General features: G+C 57.4%; 1 protein-coding gene across 1 annotated transcript; it reads right to left on the reverse strand.

The window, feature by feature from the left end:
* Positions 1–864: 864 nt before the first annotated feature.
* Positions 865–20,282, reverse strand: SLC6A7 (solute carrier family 6 member 7). The gene is made up of 14 exons (XM_030329416.1): positions 20,156–20,282; positions 14,950–15,133; positions 13,169–13,300; positions 12,753–12,987; positions 12,191–12,329; positions 10,636–10,770; positions 9,049–9,152; positions 8,794–8,918; positions 7,776–7,888; positions 7,395–7,526; positions 6,817–6,916; positions 6,541–6,641; positions 5,828–5,995; positions 865–2,570 (listed from the first exon to the last, which is right to left on the reverse strand). The coding sequence occupies exons 1-14, from the start codon at positions 20,186–20,188 to the stop codon at positions 2,361–2,363; spliced, it is 1,911 nt and encodes a 636-aa protein (XP_030185276.1). The 5' UTR covers positions 20,189–20,282; the 3' UTR covers positions 865–2,360.
* Positions 20,283–22,487: the final 2,205 nt, after the last annotated feature.

The raw sequence follows: 22,487 nt of genomic DNA on the forward strand, positions 1-22,487 counted from the left end.
AGGATCGCCTATTCTGGACTCCCAGGACCCCAGGCTGCACCCAAGAGGCTGGGCAAGGAGTACTCGCAGGACCTTGGCCCGGGGCCTGGGGTCTGTCCTAGAGAGAGCTGGGGGGCCTGGAGAGTGCCCTCTCCTGGGCTGGGGCCACTGTGCTGGCACCAGGGGCCTCTGTTAGCAAGACTGGAGCCTGCCCCCAAGAGTGTGGGAAGAGGCACCTTGAACTGTGAAGGCCATTCTTGTGCCCTCAGCAAATTAGCAAACCCATCACTCTTCCTCCACCTACGGGCCCCAAAGAGGGGCAGGAGGGGGCCTGGCTCTTTGTTAGGGGAAATTTATTAATATCCAAAATAGGCAGCGGCCTTTTCTCCCACCCCCAGTCAAAGCCTTTGCAAACACCTGGGCTTCGCATTTGAAAGGCCCTGGGACTCTTTTATGTGGCAACGTCCTGCCAGGAGGGGGTGGGTCGCACCAGCCTGGGAAACTCTGGGCCCCTCCCAACCCTGGTCTTCTAGCCCCAGCTGCACCTGTGGGTAAGGCTGGGAAGCAGCTGGAGGGGGAAAGGGGACGGCCTCCTGCCTCAGCTGGGTAGTCTCGAGCAAGTCTTCCCCTTCGGTGGGCCTCAGTTTGCCCAGATGTACAAGGGGGGGCAAAGCTGTCTTCAAGGGCTTCCTCCTCTTCACCACCCTTCCTCAGCCCACCCACCCACCACGGCCATAGCACAATGGCAGAGCAAGTGTCAGAAGCCGGGGGACCCGGGGAAGCAAACAGCTGAGCCTCGGTTCCCTCGGCCGTCCAACGGGAGCCGGAGAGCCCTGGGCTGCCCACCTCATGGTTCTCAGTGGTAAGGAGAAGGGGTGAGAAGGATGAGCTCGTTGGTGTTTATTGACAACAAACGGACGGAACATGGATGGGCTGGGGAGACAGCAGGACAAAGGGCACAGAGGCCGGCCCGCTGCACGAGGGTGCTCTGCCCCGCTGGGGAGCACCGTGTGGGCAGAAGCTCTACTCAGGCATTTGCACACCCCACCCTTATCTCTCGGGGGCGAGTGGGGGCCCCAGGACAGCCCCCCTGTGCCGGGGACTGAAGATGCCAAGGCCTCTGGCCACGGGGCTGAGTCGGCTGCCCTGGGCTCGCTGGCTCCGCACCCCATGCCTGGGCCCGGGGACCCGCGTCCCGGAGCAGGGGTGGGCAGCATCAGGACCAAGACAGCCACGTGTGCGGACCATCTCCAAGCCTCTTAGTTGCCTTGGTCGTCCACAGCCAAGGCCAACTTCCCAGCAGTGCCCGGAGCTGGAGGAGACAGTGAGGGCCGCCAGGGCAGGGAGAAGGGAATGCAGGGGCTTTGGGTCCTGACTAGGACCCCTCACTCCCACCTGTCCACTTGTGTCCTCTGTCCTAATCATGCCCAGGGCTCCCTACACCAGAGGGCGGGGGTCCAGTGTGGGAGGCTGCCGGCCCTTTTCTGGGGGGGAGGGGAGCGTGGGGTCCTCCTCCTTTCCCCACCCCACCCCCTCACTCAGGCCACCGCCCCTCTTGCCTGCCCTCCACAGGCCTGCTTCCTCCGCCCTGTCCCCTTGAAGCCACCCTGCACGCTGACCCTGAAAGATATTCTATCAAAAGCACACCCAGATCATGCAAACCCCTGCCCACCCCACGTCCCTCCTCCCCCTCCCCCTCATTCGTCATTCCCACCTGGACCCTGCTGTAACCTAGGAACACTTTGGTTTCTGCCCGGGGCTCCAGGGGAGGCACGGGGGTTACACGGGGGCCTCCATCCCCTGCCCTCCTCTTCCTCTCTCCCTCCCAACTTGCCCCATCCTCCAGGGCCTTCAGGCCCCACCTCCTTCAGGAAACCTGGTGGGCACATGAGTCCTCAGGGGTCCTTCTCCCACCTGACTTGCTAACCCTTGATGCCTGGGGCCTCGTGGGCCTTGCCATGCCCTGGGCGTCCCTGCCCAGCTCGGATTCTGGCTGTTCGAAGTGTATGGGGAGCCTCCCCTAGAAAAGAGAGGAGTCTGGGCCCTGAACGGAGATGAGAAGATGCTCCCACCTGCCACATGAGAAAGGGAGCTGGTTGGCCAGCAGGCCTGGCGTCCAGTCCCCTCCGCCATGTGACCTTGGGCAAGTCCCTCCTCCCTGGCCTCAGTTCATCCATCTGCGAAATGAGGGCTGAGCTCTGAGTGGGTTTGTGTGCACGCGCGGAGAAGGTAGACGGAGGAGAGGCAGAGGCCACAAGAAAGGACTTGCACGGGGGACCGGCATCACCCGGGGCAACCTCCCACGGCCTCGGGGCCTCTCAGAGCCCCAGAGGGCACAGCTACCCTTTGCGGCCGGGCAGGCTGTCCGCCTGCCTCCTGTCTCACATCATAGACTCCTCCTCCTCAGCGATCTCGCGGTCCACCTCGATGGCAGTGTTCTCGAAGCTGGTGATGCCCCCGTACTTGCGCATGTGCACCATCAGTGGCTTGGGTGACTGGCTCCCCACGAGCGTGGCCACGTACATGCCAGTCCGGTTCTCCTCCAGCGATGGGCCCCAGTCCATGGTCGGTCGGCTGGCCTGCTGGAGCCGCTGCAGCAGAGCAAGGAGAGCGGTGAAAACGGCCGGCGCTCGTGGTGCAGTGCTTCCTGGGGCCGGGCACCGGGCAGAGACCTCACCACGGCACCTGGATCAGTGCGCGCAAGAATCCCAGGGGGCCCGGGCGGTAGCACCTTCCCGAGGGGAGTGAGCCACACGCCTGGATGAGAGTCCTGCTCTGCTGTCACGAGCTGGGTGGCCTTTGGGCATGGGATTTAAGCTTTCCATGCTCTGTTTCCTCGTCTGTAACTGGGGGATCATGATGCCCTCACGGGCAGGCCCTGAGATGCAGCACTTAGCAGGGTGCCGGGAACAGGGCAAGGCCCAGTAAATGGTGTCTGCTGTGACTGCAATCCAGGAGCCCACTCTGGGTGCCTTCCCCTAAATGCTGAGTCCTAAGGAGCTGGGCGGTTTGGGAAAGAGCCAGGAAGCAGGAGAACTGAGACAGGACTGTCGCTGACCTTCCAAGTGTCTAACATTTGGCCTCGCTCTGACTCTGATGTCTGACCTTTCCCTCTCAAGCCCCAGTTTCCATGGGAGGAGGGAGGTGACTAAGACAATGACTAAGTCTGGACGTTCTAGGGTTCCTCCCTTTTCCAACTACATTCCCCAAAGCCTTCTGCCTGAGCTGCAGGGAGAAGAGCCCCAGACCCTTGAAGGCAGACGGACAACCAACATCAAGTGGAGCCTGCTGGGTGCAGATTCAAGGAGGATAACGTGTGCAGTGCCCTTAGCCTAAGGCCTAGCATGGCTCCATACTCAAAGCATGGTGACACTTAACTGTTGTAGAGCATGTCACCCCACTGCTCAGAAACTTGCCAGTGGGTTATCATCTCACTTAGAATGGAACCCAAAGTGCTCACCATGGCCTCCACGTCCTGGCCCCTGCCTGCCTCCCTGACCTCAGCTCCGACCACTCTCCTTCTGCCCTCACCTGCTCTGATCCAGTCTTGCCGACCCCCTTGCTGCCCTCAAACATGCCAGCCCCTCCTGCCTCAGGGCCTTTGCACCGACTGTTCTTCTGCCTGGAATGCTCTCCCCTTCCAAAGCTAGATAGATCACCCTGTCGATTTGGCCAGGTGTCTGTCCCCACACACACCCCCACCCCCCTGGGAGGTCTTCCCAGACACCCTGGCCAAAATACCACCTCCCATCATTCTCTATTCCTAAATTTAGGGTTTGTTTTTTGTTTTTGTTTCTGTGTTGTTGTTGTTTTTTTAAGTATAGTACTTGCCACTACCTTTATGTATTTGTTTGTTTATTGTCTGTCTCCCACATTAAAATACAAGCTCCCTGAGGGCAAGGACTTAGGTCTGTTCCCAGCTGCACACTAGTGCCTAGATCAAGACTTCCTGACCTGAGAACCGTGGACGTTTCGGCCTGGAGAGTCCCTGCGTAAGGGCTGTTCTGCGCACTGAGGATGGTTAGCAGATCCCTGCCCTCTCCCCACTGACGCTGTACTCTTACGACAATCAAAGTGCCTCCAGACATTACCAAATGGCTTCTGAGGGCAAAATCGCCCCCGTGAGAATCCCTGGTGGGGAACAAAGCATTCACCATGTTCTAGCCTTACGCTAAATGTGGGCTTCTTCAATCCTTACAGAGTCCCTGGGAAAGGGGCATTATGACTTTCATCCTCTACTCCCACAGATACTATCTGGAGGTAAAGTTCAGCAAGGTCGGTCACCTTGGCCAAGCTCACACAGTGGTCATCCTGGGGTTTGAACCCAGGCAGTCTGATTCCATCCTAAACTTTTAGAATACTCTGCTTTTCTGCCCCTCACAGTTCTGAAGATGCTGACGAGCCTCTTTTCTTCTCACAGCAACCCTTATGGGTAGGTGTCACTGTCCTCACTTTAAGGAGAGAGAAAGCAAGGTTCAGAGAGGTGTGTTAACTTGCTTAGGGTCATGCAGCTGGCAAAAGGCAGACCTAGGATTCCTCCTAGTGTGTCAGTGCTAGAAGCCCTGGTTTCTGAAGGTGGCACTCCGGACCTGGGAAGTCCTCTGCAGTGCTGACCCCACAACAACATGGTCCCGCCACCTGGCTGTCTCCTCCTTTCCTTTGCAGACACCCTGGCTGTCACGCAAGGAGACAGGTTTCCTTTAGAGGTACAGGTGGGGCTCCCGAGGTTCAGAGAAGGCAAGGCGTTTGCTCCTAGTCACACAGCAATTGGAGACAGAGCGGTGGCTGGACTCCAGGACTAGCCTGTGGTCTGGGTGGTGCAGTCATTTCTGCAGGGGGAGGGCTCTGAGCCTCTCTCCAGGTGGAGATGTGAAGGTGGGGTGGGGGACAGCTGAGGTGCAGTGGAGCTCTATGGGAGGTGGGAGAAGTAGGGAGCTGACGAGCAGGCTGGGGGTGGTGTATGGAGGGGCACAGGAGGCTCGATTTGTCACCAGTTCCGGTGGTGTAAATATTCCCACCAAGGTCAGTTTCAAGTTATCGATGGTTTAACAACTGGCTCACAATATCCCTGAGTATTTAACAATTAGCTCTTATGAACCAGCACTTGCTGGCTCTGTTTGGGGGTCCGTAGGCTCTTCCCAGGCCCTAGTAGCCTCCCTCAGCTCTGCTCACTATGACAGCCTCTTGCCCCCAGAGGACTCCACACCCATGGTGTCAGAAGTCCCAAGAGTGTGATGAGGCTCAGAGAGGGGCAGAACACTGCAGTGGTCACACAGCATCACAGCACACCCGCTGGCCCACTCCCCTCTTCTGAGGCCTGCAGATCCCCGTGCCCAGACAGCTTGCATTCTCTGTGCTTTCTAGATCTCTTCACAAAGCCTGGCGTGGGCACGGCTCCCACCATCAGCCCGTTCTCAGGCCACCCGTGGGCTGCAGCAGGGAGAAGAGTGACAGTCCACCCTCTGGGGTCCCTCAGTGTTGCCTTCTGACCTTGAGTTTCATAGGGAAGCTTTGGGCTGGTGACCGGAGTCTAGGTCCTGACCTCTGCCCGACTCACAGTGGGACCCTGGGCCATTCCCTTGTCCTCTCCCCAACACACGTGGACACTGGCCAACATCGGTGGTCTCTGGAGTGTGCTCCCCCTCAGAGGCCTCGAGTGGCCCCGGGGGCCACAGGGCAGGACCCGAAGCCCCTTGAGACTGCCTTACCCCAAGCAGGATTCACAGCTCAGGCTATTGGCTGGAAAAGCCTGCAAGGCCCTGGATAAGGTGCTGGTGCAGATGTGTTCTGTTCCAGCAGGTGGGCCCGGGGCTGGGCCACGGGTCGGGAAGACCAAGGGCAGACTTACCTCCCAGAGCGAGCCCTCCTCCCGGAGCACGGCCACCAGCATGCCGGCTGGGATCATGAGGCAGGACAGCAGGCCCATCAGGATGCCCAGCAGCTCTGCCCAGGCTGGGAATCTGTAGCTGCCGTACTCTGAGGGCTGGTACTTGACGATGCTGTATACCAGCAGGGCCTGCAGGCGGGGGCCCCAGCATCACAGTGGGCTTTGCACAGGCCCCAGGGCTTGGGGTAGCCCAGGTCTGAGCTACCCGAAGGCCTGAGGGAGCCCAGCTCAGAGCCACCCAGTGTCGGAGATAACCTTAGCTGTGCAGAACCTAAGATGGTCCATCCTCGGAGCCTTTGCAAGGCCTGAGACAGCCCAGCTCTGAAGCACCCAATTCCTGAGACAGCCTGTGCCTGAACTGCTTCAATTCCAAGGCCAAGAAAGCACAGACACAAGCAAACACACGAGCCTCAAAGCCCCCGCCCTAAGGCCCCGAGGCCTGAGAATGCCCCACTCATTTTGCCAACCAAATGCAGGGCTAGGGCCAGCCCGGATATAACAGCTGGGGACATCAAGGGGACGGGAGTAGATGAAGATCCTGGTGCCCACCCACCCCTCAGCCCTGACAGAGGCCCACTCCAGGCCAGGGCAGCCCTACCGGCCTGAGTGCCCAGGGCGGGGCCCTACTCTCAGCCCCGGGGCCCCAGCCAGCAGCCTTCTTTCCCACCCATTACCAGAAGCGTGGCCGGGGACAGGAACAGCCAGCAGGCCCTGAAGTACAGGCCCGGCTTGAAGCCCAGCATCATGTGGATGTCCCGGCAGAACCTCTGGATGCCTGCACGGGGGAGGGGAGGAGAATGGCCCCACCAGCAGCCCCTCCTCCACCCCAACTGCCCCGACTGGAGACCCTGGCCCTTGGGACCGGGGACCCAGTGCAGGCGGGCTCCAGAGTAGACTCCCACCCTCCCACGGTGGGGAGCCTCAACGCCGCCTCCCGTGGCCCCTCTCACCATACACCCGGGTAACGGCGAGGCACGTGGTGATCACCACCACCATTAGCCCGAAGCTGGCGCTGTAGTCGTCCAGAAGCACCAGCCAGTACATGCCCCCCTGGAACACAAGTCACAGCTCTGGGGTTCCCTCACCCCGGTCTTGCTCCCTGCTGCAACACCTTCTCCAGGCAGGAGGTGGGCAGGAAGCAGCCAGGCCAGCGGTGACAGCAAGACGGTAACAGTGGGACGGCTGTCTACCTGCCAAGCCCTTTACACACACCATCCTGAGTCTCACAACAATCCTAGACGTAGAGCCCCATCTTATTGGTGGGAAAACAGGCTCCGGGAGGGGAAGCCACTTGTCTTGGGGTCATTCAGCCAGAGCAGGAACCAGGCTGGAGGCCAGGTCTTTTATACTTCCAAGCCAGGACTCTGGGTCCTAGACCGAGCTGCCCTCGGGGAGAGCGCCTGGGGTGGGCCAGCTTCCTCCCGAACGGGAACAAGCCGGTAGCCCAGGGAACGATCACAGACATTGCTGCGGGCGCCTGCCCCTGCCTCACCCACCAGCTGCCCACCCACCCCGAAGCACCACTCACGTCGGTGGTGAGGACCAGCCCCATCAGGTACATGGCCACGCAGATGAGCCCCGAGAACACAGCCTTCTTGGGCCGCAGGTAATACGGGAACTCGTCTGTCACAGCTGTCACAATGGTCTCCAGGAAGGCAAACTGGGGGGAGGGGGGAGGAGGGTCAGAATTCTGCCCCCCTCACAGCACACGTGCACAGACACCCCCAGAGGTACACACAGACACATCACACGGACACATCACGCATAGACACAGCACACACAGACGCACACACACACAGTCGCACATCTCACACAAAGACACACATCACACGTGGACACACACAGACGCACCCACCTCACAGACACAAACACACACCACAGGGGGCCCGCTGGCACACACGAGGCTCACCTGGCTATCCAAGCCAAGAGTCAGGAGCATGAAGAAGAAAAGGAAGGACCAGAAGGGCGACAGAGGCAGCATGGTCATGGCCTGTGGGTAGACGACAAAGGCCAGGCCGGGGCCTGGGCCAAGGGCACAAAGAGTCAGCAGCCTGGGGCACGGGGCAGGCCCCCCACATGCACACTCAAACACACGTGGTCGCTTACATCCACCGGGCCATACTAGTTCAGCCAAGCCCAGAGACGCACGCTATCTGCACACCTCTAACACTTAACTCCTAGGACGCAGGCCGGTGCATTGTTGGTGCTCAAGAAACATAGATTGATAAAATAAATGGATTAACAATGAGTGTGTGAGAGGTGCTTCGGTGGCTCAGTCGGTTGGTCATCCGACTCTTGATTTTGGCTCAGGTCAGGATCCCAGGGTCGTGGGATCGAGTCCCACATCGAGCTCCATGCTGACGATGGAGCCTGCTTAAGATTCTCTTCTCTCTCTCTCTCTCTCTCCCTCTCCCTCTCCCCCGCTCTCTCTCTAAAATAAAAAAAAAAAATGAGTACATGAATAAACCCAAGACCCAACATAAAACCTCACTTGCATACACTTACGTATACCATCATTGACACAAACAGTCCACTAACACACACACTTAGACACGTCCACTGGCACCAGACACTGATTCGCATCCTCATTTGAACCCTCAGTTCACGTGCACACAGACCTCTTGACATAGGAAATGACTCACTTGGACAAACAAGGCAAGTTACTAAGATGTGATCAAACATAAGACACTCTCGCACAGAAATCCATTTATCTCCGGACTCAGGTTGACGCACACCCCCTTTGCACTCGGACACCCAGAGACCGGCAAAGACACACGCGTTCGTGTGCGCGCAAACCCACACACGCACTGGACAAACCCATCCGCGACCTTGCCGGTCCACGCTGTGCTCCCTGGCCCAGCCCCAGCCCCAGCGGTGCCCCCCCCCGCCCCACCCCCTCACCCACCAGGGCTGGCCGGCCTGCCCACCTGCTTTGGCCACTTGGTCCACAGGCACACCCAGCTCCTGAGACATGTAGCCCAGCACGGAGAAGATGGCGAAGCCAGCCAGGATGCTGGTGATGGCGTTGCCCAGAGTGACGATGAAGGTGTCTCTGCCGGGAGAGGTCCGGGCACAGAAGTCCAGGCCAGAGTGAGCGGGCCCCGCCCTCACCCCAGGAGGCCCGCCCTGGCCAGCCACTCTCCTCCCTGCTCTGGCCTCGAGGGCTCTGAGGCTGCACTGACCTATAGATGTTCTGGTGAAACGTGTTGTAGGAGGCAAAAGTGAGGAGACCCCCGAAGCCCACACCCAGGGAGTAGAAGATCTGAAGAGCAGCTTCGATCCACACCTGTGGCAGGAAAGGGTGCAGATGGAGAGCAAAGAGAAGGGGCTGCACACCGTGGCATCCAGAGGGCCAAGGAAAGAGGCAGAAGGAGGTGGAGTGAGAGCGAGTCGGCAGGTCCAGGGATAGTGTGGTAAGGAGCCCGGCTCACAAGTGACACGGGCTGGGAGCAAACCCTGTTCCAGCACTTACACTGCAGGACTGGGGAAAGTCCCTTTCCGGGCCTCAGTTTCCCCAACCAGGATCTAGATGATCGCTAAGCTTGGTCCAGTTCTGAAGGAAGTGGCGTCTCATGTAAATTTTCAGTAGATTCATATTGACAACAAGCCCATTGGAACCCCTTTCCCTCCTCCCTGGAGGTGGAGGGACCTGGATTTGATTCTAGCTCCCCACTTTCTAGCTGTATGGCTTAGACATGCCACAGCTTCTCCCTGAACCTCGGGCCCCTCCTCTGAAATGAGGGTGGTGGTGAGGACTAATGACCACATATGTGCAAAGTGCTAAGGCGTGGTCAGGCGGGCATCCGTTAATAAATGAGAAGTGTTAAAGCCGTCGGTACCATTGTTTCCATAATTACAAATGCCCTCCTTGGGGTGTGGAGTCAGATCTGGGTTGGAATTCTGGCTCTGCCACTCCCTAGCCCTGTGACCTTAAGCTTATCACTCTTTTGGGCCTCAGTTTCTTCATCTGTAAAATGGATGAATAATGTCTTCCCTTTTTTTACATTTCTTTTTTAAGTTTTATTTATTTTGAGAGAGAGAGAGCACACACGTGCTCGCACGGGTTGGTGGGGGGGCAGACAGAGATAATCCCAAGGAGGCCCCACACTGTCAGCGGGCACCATGAGTGCAGAGCCCAACACGGGGCTTGAACTCAGGAACCAGATCATGACTTGAGCCAAAATCAAGAGTCAGACGCTTAGCCGACTAAGCCACCCAGGTGCCCCTTAAGGTTTATATATTTTTTTAGGACTCTACATCAAATGTGGGGCTCAAACTCATGACCCCAAGATCAAAAGTCGTACGCTCCTCTGACTGAGCCAGCCACGTGCCCCAGAATGTCTACTTCATAGGATGGTGAAGAATAAGTGAAAAAGACACACAGTGTAGAGCACAGAGCCGAGCCCAGGGTCTGGTAGCAGGGGCCCATCACATGGAGGATTCCTACCCCCTTCTTTTTTTTTTTTTTAACGTTTTATTTATTATTGAGAGACAGAGAGAGACGGAGCATGAGCATGAGCATGGGAGGGGCAGAGAGAGGGGGAGACACAGAATCCGAAGCAGGCTCCATGCTCTGAGGTGTCAGCACAGAGCCCAACGCGGGGCTCGAACTCGCAAACCGCGAGGTCATGACCTGAGCCCAAGTCAGATGCTTAACCGACTGAGCCACCCAGGTGCCCCCCCACCTTCTTTTCCCCAGGGGCGCCCTCTTTCTATTCCCTGGCTCAGGCCTGACCCCTCCCTCTATGCGCCAGCCCCGAGGGCCTCACCTTGGAAGACAACAGATGGTGGAACTGAGGGGTGAGATAGAACTGGATGCCCTTCCAGGCCCCTGGGAGGGTGACTCCTCGGACCAGCAGCATGAGCAGGATGAGGTAGGGGAACGTGGCCGTGAAATATACCACCTGAGGCACGATAAGTGGGGAGGGAAGGCAGGGGTGACCTTCCTTCCACCCTGCTCCTTTTCCAGAAGTCCCTATTTTACCCAACTCGCCTCCCCAATCTTTGGGTAGGCCAAGATGAGAAGAGCCATCATTCATGATGCTTTTCTTTCCTTCCCTGCGCCCCTCCCTCCACACATGGATCCCTCAGCAAAGTCCTGTCGCTGCTTCCCAAGGAGTCCCTGACCCACCCACTCTCTCCAGCTCTGCAGTGCCCTGGTCCAGGCTGCCTTCGCCCCTTGCCCGGAAGCCTTGCCTTGCAGGAGTTATGAGAGTTTCCCCTCCGATGCCCCTAGCCCAGGAAAGCCCACCTTGCGTGGTCAGCAGCCACTGCACATTCCAAAACTCCCCTCCATCCTGTCTCCACCTGTTCCCAAACCTCCAGCCATTTTCTCAGCAAACGCCACCAGGTCTCAGGCTCGTCACTGTCCCGACTTACACCATGATTGTTTCTCCCCTCTTTCTCATTGGTTTCTACCCTACCTTTCTAGTCTCTTTTGGTTCTGTTCCTTGTGGGCGACCCTTCCCAGCATTTTGCACAGGGACAAGTTCTAATTTATAAATGAGTGAATAAACCACTCAGAAGGTTTCCAAGTCTTTCTAAAACAGCTTCATGGTCCTTCCCACCCTTCATAACCTCAAGTGGGCATCCGTGGCTTTGTCTGCCTCGCATCCATCTGGTCTCCTTCAGACACCAGTCACCTGACTTTCCCTAGCTGGGACTGACCCCATTCCCAGCTCCAGAGGTGGGCACCTGACCAGACCCAGCCAAGCAGAGCACCCCACCCTCCTGGCCACAGTGATCGGTTCAGGGATGGGAACATGACTCAGCCTACACAGTGAGACCCAGTTCTAGGGTTTTTGAGAACTGGAGCAAGGGAGAACCTTTCACCAAGCAGGTAAGATACAAAGCACTCCTGAGAGACCAAGAGAACCACATTCCTGATAACATCCTTTGAACCCCTAGACCCAGCTGTACCTGAAGCACACCCTCTGGACTTTGCAATCGAATGTGACAACTGGGTTCTGGTCAGTTACCTCTGACTCATACACCCACCTTCCAAGCATTCAACAAACACATGTGGACGGAGCCTCTTCAAAGTGCCAAGCACTGGGTCAGGATGCAAACTTGAATAACAGATCAGTCCTGTCCCTGGCAAGTTTCTAGCCACTGCCCACCCTTACCGCCATATCTTTCTTCCTCCCCCTTCCCAATCCCTAGCCAACCCCCTCCACGCCCCCCCCCCCCACGCCCCTGCCCCTGAACTTTTTCCCAGTAGGAAGTCTATTCATCCTCTCAGGCTCAGTCCATGCCCTGCCTCCTCCGGGAAGTCCTGACGCCTCCCAGCCCCTCAGGCCTCTAGGGCCTCCCAGAAGGCCCTACCTTGCCCGAAGACTTCACGCCCTTGAGGATACAGAGGAACACGATGACCCAGGCAAGCAGCAGGCAGAGGCAGAGGTTCCAGCGGATCTCCCCAGGACTGCCAATGCCCCGGCTGCCTTGGATGTGGAGAACGTAGCGGCTGTGGGGGATGGAGATTTGAGAGTCCTCTGGTCACCCTGCCACACGCCACACACGCGGGGCAAAGCTGTGGCCAGCAAGGTTCCTATCACTGTTGTCACCAGCATCATGATTGTCCACCAGCATTTACTCAGCATGATTATCCAATAGGCTGGATGGCACAATCGTACCTTCTTTCCCTTAATCCTCACAGTGACCCTCAGAAATATATGACCAGACCCACGGCAAAGGCAGAGCATCAGAAGCCAAATATATTGGGTAAGGTTGCACAGCTGGTCACTGAAGAGCTGGGATTAGAACCGGGGTCCACCTAACACCAGCACCGGCACTCGGCCTTCCAGGTGCACGCTGAGCCCCTGGGGGACGCCGGCCCATCCTCGCCCCCTCCCTGCTGCCGGCGGCTAGGGGCCCGCGGAGGCCTGACCTCCAGTACTCCTCGCTGGGGCTGACGGTGCTGGTGAGGTTGAGGGGCAGGGCTCCATTGCCATCCTTGGAGCCTCTGTGCTCAAGGCAGAGGTCTGTGTTCCACCAGTTGCCACAGTGTTCCCAGGGCAGGTTGCTGGTGAGGGAGGCGAAGAGGTAGAAGAGGACGTAGGCGATGATCATGTTGTAGTAGATGGCCACCAGGCCTACGATGAGCAGCATGGCCGCGCCGGCACCTGGGGGTGGGGGAGTGGGGGCTGCCCTCAGGTCGAGGCCTCCTGCAGGCCAGGCTGTGTGGCCTCCGGAAGCCATCCCCTCTCTGAGCTTCATCCCCCCGTCTGCCTAGAGGTTGGGGGAAGGGGGCAGCCTCCCTGCCTCCGCCAGGCCCGGACCCCTCCTGGGACGATGAGGCCTCACCTTTGAAGAGGGGGCTGATTTTCCAGACGGCCAGGGGTCCCAGGCTGGAGAACTGGCCCAGAGAGAGCTCGAGGAAAAAGAGGGGGATGCCACAGATGGCCAGCATGAGGAAGTAGGGCACGAGGAAGGCACCTGCGAGGAGGAAGGAGGTTGGGGAAGGTCTCGGGTGGGTCAGCTCCCCTAAAGCCCAGCTCCGGCCCCGCCCCTGCCCTGATGGCAGACACCTGCGACCCCACGGAGCACTTCTTGTGCGGACTGGGACTGTCCTTTTATACCAGCTCACTGAGAGCCAAGGGGGCTGGTGGGGATCTCCCCACCTCTGCAGCCCCAGGGCCCAGAGGAGGGCTGGGCCTCGAGCAAACACTGAGTGAGTGAACGAATAAAGGAGTGAATTCCCTGCCGGAGAAAAGTGCAAACGCCTCAGTATGGAAATGAATGAACACCCTGCAGAATCTGGCCCCGATCTGCCACACCCCCTTAGATGCTTGTGGCTGCCACGGGCCATCCCCTGTGCCCAGTATCCCTCCCCATTTGCTTCTCATACCAGTAGCTGTCTCCTTTAGAGAACTGCCCACCACTATAGGGCTCTGGGAGGACTGTCACTCACAACAGCCACCCCACCCCACCCCCTCAGATGTATTTATCCCAAGCCAAGCCAGTTCAAGACCTTCCCTGCGGTCCTATATGGATTCACTCAGAGAGAACAGTTCTGAGGATAAAGTCATTCCAGAGTTGTCTGTGCCCCGCCCCCAGCCCAACCTCAAGGAGGGAGCCTGTCCCAGCAGAAAATGAGGTGAGCACCCAGAGAGAAACAGAATCAGGAACCAGGGAAAGGGAGAGCCAGCAGAACTGGGGCCATTATCGAGTTCCTAGAGCATCAGAGGCCAGCTACAGTCCCACACTCCGGTCACAGCAATTCATCTTTTCCTTGCCTCATCTACTCCTATTTGGATTTCTGTCGCTCTGCCAATAGGTGTTTCTTCAATGAGTTTGGCAGAAACGGGAAGGAGGCTTCGAGGGTGGGTGGGAACACGCTGGCTCTCGAGAAGCAGAATGGAAGGTGGAATGTTGGGTCCGCCACCAGATGACCTTGGACAAGGAACCTGGCCTCTCCAAGCCTTGGCCGTCAGATCAGGACAATGGTGCCGCCCAGGAGGGTTGTCGTCAGGGTTAAGTGAGAACACCAAGCCCGGGGCCTGGCAGATGGTGAGTGTTCAACCCCAGCTACTGTTAATGAGACATCAAACAGTCACTTGATGGCGAAGCAGGGACAGCGGAGGATTTGTTGAAGATGGGGGAGACTTCACGTATGCAGTCTGAATGGAAGGAACCAGGACAGGAGGCGGATCGAAGATTTGAGAGTGAGAATGACTGATGGAGTGAGGTCCTGACGGGGGTGGGGGAGAAGGGGGGGATGGGAGAACTTTGAAAGCACAGTGATGGCTGAGAGGCAGATAGAGGCTACTCTCAAGAAGTGGAGGAAGCCTCTCTGCCCATCTCTTGGGGTCCGGGAAGGGCCAAGGCCTTGGGGGAGAGCCGAGTAGGTATCCGAACTGGGCATGAGGGAGACAGAGGAGGGGATGAGTGATGAAAAAAGACAAGGCAGAGGGAGCTCGCTTCTCCCAGCCCCGTTCAAAGCCCCAGTTCAAAGAGTTGAACTGCTTTCATTTCTGCTCAAGGTCGCAGGGGAGATGGTGGCCAAGGCCACTTAAAACCTCACTCCACCCCCAGCCGTGGCCTACTAGCCTAGACGCCCCTCAGGCAGGCCCTCGGGCCCCTACCTCCTCCGTTGGTGTAGGCTCGGTAGGGGAAGCGCCAGACATTCCCCAGGCCCACGCAGTAGCCGATGCAGGACAGCAGGAAGTCCAGTTTGCCTGTCCAGTTCCCCCGGTCCGCGGCAAAGTCCACATCCAGGTCCACGTCCCCCTGGTCACTGGGGGTCATCAGTAGGTCTGGGGTAATGGGCTGCCAGTAGGAGAGACCAAAGGGGTGAGGGAGAAAGGTGAGGCCAGGGTAGCACTGTGATGCCTCCGCCCCCCTAAACAAAAATGAGAATATAAAATCAAACAGGGCTAAATGCAAAGATACTCTCCTGCTTGGGAAAATCAACCGCTCTTGCCTGGGCTCACGTGGTCCTATGCAGGAGCGTCTCTGGGTTGCAGGGAACTACAAACGTATGAGGCCAGCAGGATGGCTCAAGCACTAAGAGAGCTACCTGGGTCCCAGTTTGGTTAGCACAGAGGTCAGATGAAGGGATGGTCCTATGTTGATGACGATGCGACGACGATCTTAATGACAGTTACCGTGGACTGAGCTCTTACTACGCGCTCCGCGCACTCAACGTTTCACCTGATTTCATTCTCAAAATAACGCTACGAGCTAAGTAAGTACTGGTCTAAGCGCTGCTTCACTCATGAGGAACATTGAGGCTCACAGAGGTGTCATGATTTTATGAGGCTGGCTGGTGGAGAGCTGGGTCTCGGGCCCAGAGCTTCCTGACACTGGAGCCCGTGTCTTCAACTGCTGCTGCTGGCCTTTTTAAAAAAAATTGTTTTAAAAATGTTTACTTATTTTTGAGAGAGAATTAAATTTCTTAAAAAAATGTTTATTTATTTTTGAGAGAGAGAGTCAGAGTGCAAGCGGGAGAGGCAGACACAGAATCCAAAGCAGGCTCCAGGCTCCGAGCTGTCAGCCCAGAGCCCCATGCGGAGCTCGAACCCACAAATGGTGAGATCATGAGCTGAGCTGAAGTCGGACGCTTAATCGACGGAGCCACCCAGGTGCCTGTGGTGCTGGCCTTTTGTTACTCTATCCTGGGCACCATATTTTAAGAAAGACATAGGTTGGAGCATGTCCGCTGGGGAGGTGGCCAGACAGGACGGTGTTCAGGAGAAGTAGTCACGGGAGGACAGGGGAGAAGTAAGGGCCCTTCGCATAGAAAGAAGAGGCCTTGGAGGGAACACGGGTTCCCCTGAGGGAGGAATTGAATTCATTCTCTAGTGGCTCAGGGAGGCCTATGGAGTGCTGTGAATCTTAGTTCACGAGCAGAAAGAGGCTACTGAGTTCTGGTCTATCTCAGAAAGTCACAATCTTCCTGTCATTACAGGAGAGATACGTGCACAGAGGGGAATGGAAACCAGCAGTCCCTAAGATCCCTTCCTGCAATTTAAGGAGGGTGGGGAAGTGCACTGGGCATTCTCCCTTCAGACTGGGGCTGGGAAATGGAGGTCCTCCTCCAGCCGCTTAGAATGCTGGCCCTGGGGGTGAGTTAGCCTGTAGGGGAGCCCAAAGATATCAGGATAACTATCTACAATTCAGAGAGCAGTCCCCAAAGTGTCTCCTGGAATGGGTCAGAAGAAAGGGACAGCCACACCCTTCCTGCTTGCCTCTGAAATTCAGACCCTTGGCAGAGAAGAATGCAGCTGCAAAGAAGGCCGATTATCAAACCTCATGGTTTTGAGAGAGGAGAAAGGACGCCCTGTTTCCTGCTCAGCAGTGGTTATAGGAAAACAGTGATATCTCTGGACTGGGAGTCAGGAGACTACAATTCTAGTACCAGGTCGGTGCCACTTCACAGTGTGACTTTAGGAAAGAGTTTTCTGAGCCTTGTTTCCCCATTTAGACACAGAAGGCATTGAATAAATCAGTGTTTCCAAAAACACATCCCTTTGGATGTTCACAGGTGCTCAGCGGCAAAAAGGATTCTTGAGGCAAAGGAGTTTCGGGAGGGATCGTCTGGGTGGCTCAGTTGCTTAAGCATCGGACCCTTGATTTCGGGTCAGGTCATGATCTCATGGTTTGTGAGTCTGAGCCCCGAGTTGGGCTCTACGCTGACATGGCTGACAATGTAGAGCCTGCTTCGGATTCTCTCTCTGCCCTCCCCCCGCTCCCGCTCCCCCCACTCCCCAGGCCTGTGTGCACACACTCTCTCTCAAAATAAATAAGTAAACTAAAAAAAAAAAAAAGAAGAAGAAGAAGTTTGGGAAACACTGGGTTAACACAAAGCAAAAGTTTTCTTTACTGCAAGACTTGTCAGATCCTTTAATGGACCAATACCCACTGCAATTCTCCAAATAGGGACTAGAACAGACAGTATTCTGCAATTCTATTTAAGAAAAGGGTTTTAAGAAGCTAGCATGCTGAGCTTTATGCAGAGAAGTGTAGGTCTATCTATTAGTCTTCTGGTTCTAATGGTCTGTGAGGGAGGCTTCACCAGAGGCACTTACAGTGGTTGAAGACCAGATCAGGTCCTAGCACAGGGACTCAGTAATCAGTTATTGATGAGATACTTCCCTCCCCCCCTCAAATTCCCATTCCCGGCACCAGCCAAGTAGGTGTCTACACACAAACTGGGTGGTGACAGAGGAGGCTTTGCAGGGATAAAGACGGGGAAGGGAGAGTGCAGGTGTCACAGGACTGGAGGTGTCTGGCTGGCTGCGGTGACAGGGTCGGGGCAATGGGTTCAGGTGGCAGAACGGGGGTAACAGTACTGAGGTGACTCTCAGTGACAGTGGCGACCATAGTAATGATCCTGCCTGAGGCTGGCTGTTGGCCAGAGGGCCAGCGGCAGCAAGGACAGCCTGGCATAATTATGGGTGATGGTGATAATGAGGAAGAGCGTGAAAAAGCCCTTTCCAGTAATTGGGCTTGCGGTGATCTCAGACATGCTGGGCTGAGGGCAGCAGTGGCCCCCAGACTGATCTGAAACTCACCCCTGCCCTCTGATGCCCCTTTCCACAAGGTCCCTCCCCAGCTGGGTGGGTCCTAGCTCTCTGGAATCACTCCCTGCCAGGCGAGCTCCGGGAGGTATGGAGGAGCAGCTAGTTAACATTGGCCCCTGAAATGGGGTAGTGTGACAGGCCAGTCACCCTGTGACCACCCCCCCAACCCTGTTCAGGCCAGCTGGCAGGAGGGCCCAGTAATGAGGTTCCTCTGATCTCTCCTGAGAAGCTGCTGCCCTTTCTCTGCTCACAGAGCAGTCCCGGCTCTCTGTTTCCATGGTGACAAGAGTTCCAAGAGCAGGATGCTGCCAGCTCTTCTGTCCCCCACCTCCTCCGATCAGAGGGAAGCCTGCTCCTGCTCCAGGGACAGGGGATTGGGTCCTCCAAAGATGAGCCAATCTCAAGACCACCTGGAGCCCCCAACCCCACCATGGATGAATCCCAGGAGGCTGGCACAAAGAGGATGGGACTGGCTGGGAGACAAGGGACCAAATCAATGGGGCAGGGTTGGAAGCTTAATGAGTCGCTTCACACTTCCGCCTGTGTGTGAAGCTCCCACCCCCGGTCCCCCCCCCCCCCCCCCCCGCCGCCTATCCGGAGTCACGCAGAAACAGAATCGTGGGTTTGCCAGACCTGCACCCCCTCTTTTAAGAACCAACAGATGTAGGTCACTAGCAGCAGCAGGGGCCGGAAGAGGTTAGCCTGCCCCAAGCCAAGGCTCTCACACCTTCTTCAGGATGCGAGAGACAATAGAAATGTGGAGTCCAACTTCATCATTGTGCAGATGAAGACACTTGAGTTTCAGGGAGGGAAACAGACGAGCCCAAGGTCAAAGAGCAAGTTAAGGGCAGACTAAGACCTGAACCCACCCTCCCTGACTTTCAGCCCAGTGCTCGTCTCTGAACACCGCTGTTCCTTTGCTGATACCTGGCATTCCTCACTCCCTGCCCCATTCACCTTGAGACCCAAGGAGGGGACACAGAGGCCAGGCGGCCCCACCCCTGCCCTGTTGGTCCTGGGCTACTCAGCCCACCTTTAGGAAAGCAGCTAGCTGCATCTCCCACGTCTGTTTTTGCCTTGTCTATAAAGTGGGGCTAGAGAGACCTAGCCCCCAGAATTTTGGAGGATTACATGAGATAAGGCTTTACAGACTATGGCTATTTACATACTGTGTGGTCTGGTGGCAGTGGAGAGGGGAGGAAAGGAAAGGAGAGAGAGTAGGAGAATGGAAAAGAACGGAGGGCAGGGCCCAAGAAGACCCAAGACACACACCGATGGCCCCAGATGCAGGGGCAGAAAGCGTGAATTGGCAGGGGAGGGAGGGGGGCAATAACACCAGCCCCTGTGAGTTCTCTCTCATATCTACACCTACCGGCCCTGTGGGGTCACCACATCTCCCACCCCCCACCCCCCACTCTTAAGCCCAAAGCAAGAAAACTTGACCCAACAACACAGGCTCCTCGGGCCGGGAGGTCTGACCCCACAGGAGGAGGTGGGAAGGGGCTGAGGTCCCGGCCCAGGGCTCCAAGAACATAGATTTGCCCACCTCTCTCATGCCAGCCTCCACCCCACCCCCGTATCCCTTGGCTCTCCCATTTCCTCCCTCCCTGCCTTCGCCTCCTGCCAGCCCTGCAGTGGGGCAGCCTGGGGTCTTAGCAGGGAAGCTAAAGCCGGTGGGGAAGAAGCAGGTGGTGGGTCCCCGCAGGGCAAAAGCGCGGGCAGGAAAGATAGCGTCCCCCTGCTGGCTCTCCGCCGCTGCTTCAGTGTAGAGCGCACCCGATGAGGACCAGGGCGGCTCCCCACCCCCCACCCCTGAAATTAGTCCAGCTCAAGGCTGGCCCTCGGCTATTCATACATCCCCAACCCCAATCGGCCCCCGGAGGAAACAGGCGGGGGGGCTGGGGAGGGGCGGGCGCCTGGCCCCAGCCGCCCTACCCCACGCCTCCTGGGGTTTCAGACACCTGTTCGAAGGACTCGGCCCAACGAACCTCGGTCCCCTCACACACATCCCGACGCCCAGATGGGGAAGGCCGTGTTGCCAACCCTCCTTCCAACCGCACCCCCCCCCCCACCCCCCTGCCCCAGCAGACCGCGACCCCGCCCCTCCTTGCCATCTAGCTCAGCCCGGACTCCCCCAGAACCTCGCAATGGTCCAGGCGCCCTCCCCGACCCTCCCGGGGCCTGGACGGGGGGCGGGCCTCTCTCTGCACTCCGCCTTCAGGTGTGCCCCCGCCCCCGTGTGCGCCCCCTCGCCCTCGTGCCCTACCTTGCGATGGTGAGCTCCCTGGAGCTTCTTCATCTTGGAGGGCGGGTTACCGGGGCTTCCCGGCTTGCCTTCCCCTGAGAGCAGAGAGCGAGCGAGGGAGCCAGAGATCGCGCAGCCGGCCGGCCGCCGCGACTTTGCCCCGGCGGCTCCCGCGCACCGGCTGGGGGGGCGCGGGCTCGGGCGCAGGCGCTGCCGTCTGTCGGCTGCGGGCGTGGGGCGTGGGGCGCGCGCGCCGGGCGCCACGAACGCCCTGCCTCTCCCTGCGCAGCGCCCCGGGCTGGGGAGGGGAGCACGGCTGCGCCCGCGTAGCCACCCAGACAGACGGCTGACGGACGGACAGCCGGGGGGATGCGCGCGCCCCCGCACGCAGAGCTGCGGATTGGAGGGGCCGGAGCGCGGGAGGAGGGGGGGTCCGAGACGGAAACCCTCGGAGGTCCGGAGGCCTCGGGCCACCGTCTCCTGCGTGACCTTGGGCAGGTAACCTGCCCTCTCTGGGCCTTCCTTTCCCCAGTTGGGCAGTGCACGGACACTAACAGCCGGGCTCTAGGTTCCAGCGATCCAGGCAGCGCCTCCTCTTTGCTGTGTGACCTTGCCCACATTCCTTAAGCGTGCTGTGCTGCCTCTTCATCTGGAGAATGGGGTTAAGAATCTGCCCTCCCTTACAATGATGCGAGGAACCCAGGGAGATTGTGCATAGAAAACAGGTAGCACCGGGCCTGGCACATAGCAGGGGCTCAGCTGGCGTTTATCGACTGACTAGAGGTTGCCCGCTTCTGCCAAGAAAAGGACACAGCAGCCATTAATCAGATATTTTTCAGTCACCCACGGTATTTATTGTGCCAGATCCTGGGCTAGGTCCTATTGTCTCAACACAGGGACCCGGAGAGACAGATGGTGCTATCCCTATTTTACAGATGAAGAAACTGAAGCAGAGAGGTTGAGTCAAGGTCACAGAGCTAGTGAGTGACCCCAGTGACGGAGTCAGGCCTCATGGACCTTCTGGGCTGGTGGAGATCTTGAACATGTCTCCTTAACCTGGGAAAGGTTTGGGCAAGAAGAGACAGGGCAAGCGTCGCCGTGTTGTTGTCATGGCTTGTGACTTAGATCGTGAGCATCTGGGTTTCTCCCACCAGCAGTGTGACCTCAGGACTGTTAGAATTTCACATCTCTAAGATGAGCCAGCAGCCACCCCGTGCCCGACTGACCTCTCCGAGCAGCGTGAGGGTCCGTATGAGCCTGTGACTAGGATAGGAAATTATTAGCTAGAGCATTCATGTTCTTTCATCTATGGGCCTGAACTGGTATAAGCTAGTGGACCCAGCATATGCATTGCAAATCATGCCCCTTTCACTCAAAGGTGTCCCAGTTCGGACACTAAATCATAGGGTTGCCCTACCATCAGCCAACATGGGGAGGTCTTTGGGGAGAGTGAGGATAAGGGTCTGCTGCCTCTCATACCCCCGGAGTCTGGAAGGGGCAAGAAGGGTTTACACTGAAGTGTGCTTCGGGAAAGGGGCTGGCGGGTTCTGGGCACACCTGCTCACCCAGAGGCCCCTTTCTTTAAGTCCGGCCTCAAGGGCAGGCCAGGGGCTCTCCAGATACAGGAGGAAGGAGCCCTTTGGGCCTGAATGTGAAGGGAAGGAACATTTATTGAACCCTACTGTGTTCGTTTGATGAAGGCTTATATCTAATATCTAATTTGTAATTCTTTCCAACAGCTTGGGAAGACAGGTTTGTGCGTCCCCATTTTGCACCTGAGGAACCTGTCTCAGAGGAGTGAAGTCATATGCCCAAGGCCACACAGAGCACTGAATCTCTGGGCTTTGGACAGAAGCCAAGAGGGCAAAAGCCAGCAGCTCCTGAATCCAGGAAGGGCCAGGCAGGACCCACTCCCCCCTCCCCCAGGGACTGTCATCTCTTCTCTTACAGGACAGGCTCCGGCTTTGCTGAACAACCCCCTCCCATTGGTACGTGGGTTTCATCAGATCCTACGGAAGGTCCGGAGAACCACAGGAAGAGGGAATAGAGGGGAGGCATTGGCTTCTTTGGGAAGCCTCACCACAGCCCTTGTTGGAAAAGTCTGGTCTTCATCAAACAAACAAAATCCCAACATCTTCTAGAAGATATTGTCCACATAAGTCAGTCTGCCCACTGAACCCTCAGTCACCCTCAGAACACCAAGCGTGTTGGACGTCCCCTGCAGCCGCTGTCCCCTCTCCCCTCTCCCAGAGGAAGTTTGGTTACTACTTGGCAGAACGACAGCACTTAGGAATCCCAACCAGTAAATAATCTCTCTTTCCCTCTTCCCGCCTCTCTCTCTCTCTCTCTCTCT

The sequence above is a fragment of the Lynx canadensis genome, chromosome A1 (genome assembly GCF_007474595.2).
Source record: "Lynx canadensis isolate LIC74 chromosome A1, mLynCan4.pri.v2, whole genome shotgun sequence".
Classification (NCBI taxonomy): Eukaryota; Metazoa; Chordata; class Mammalia; order Carnivora; family Felidae; genus Lynx; species Lynx canadensis.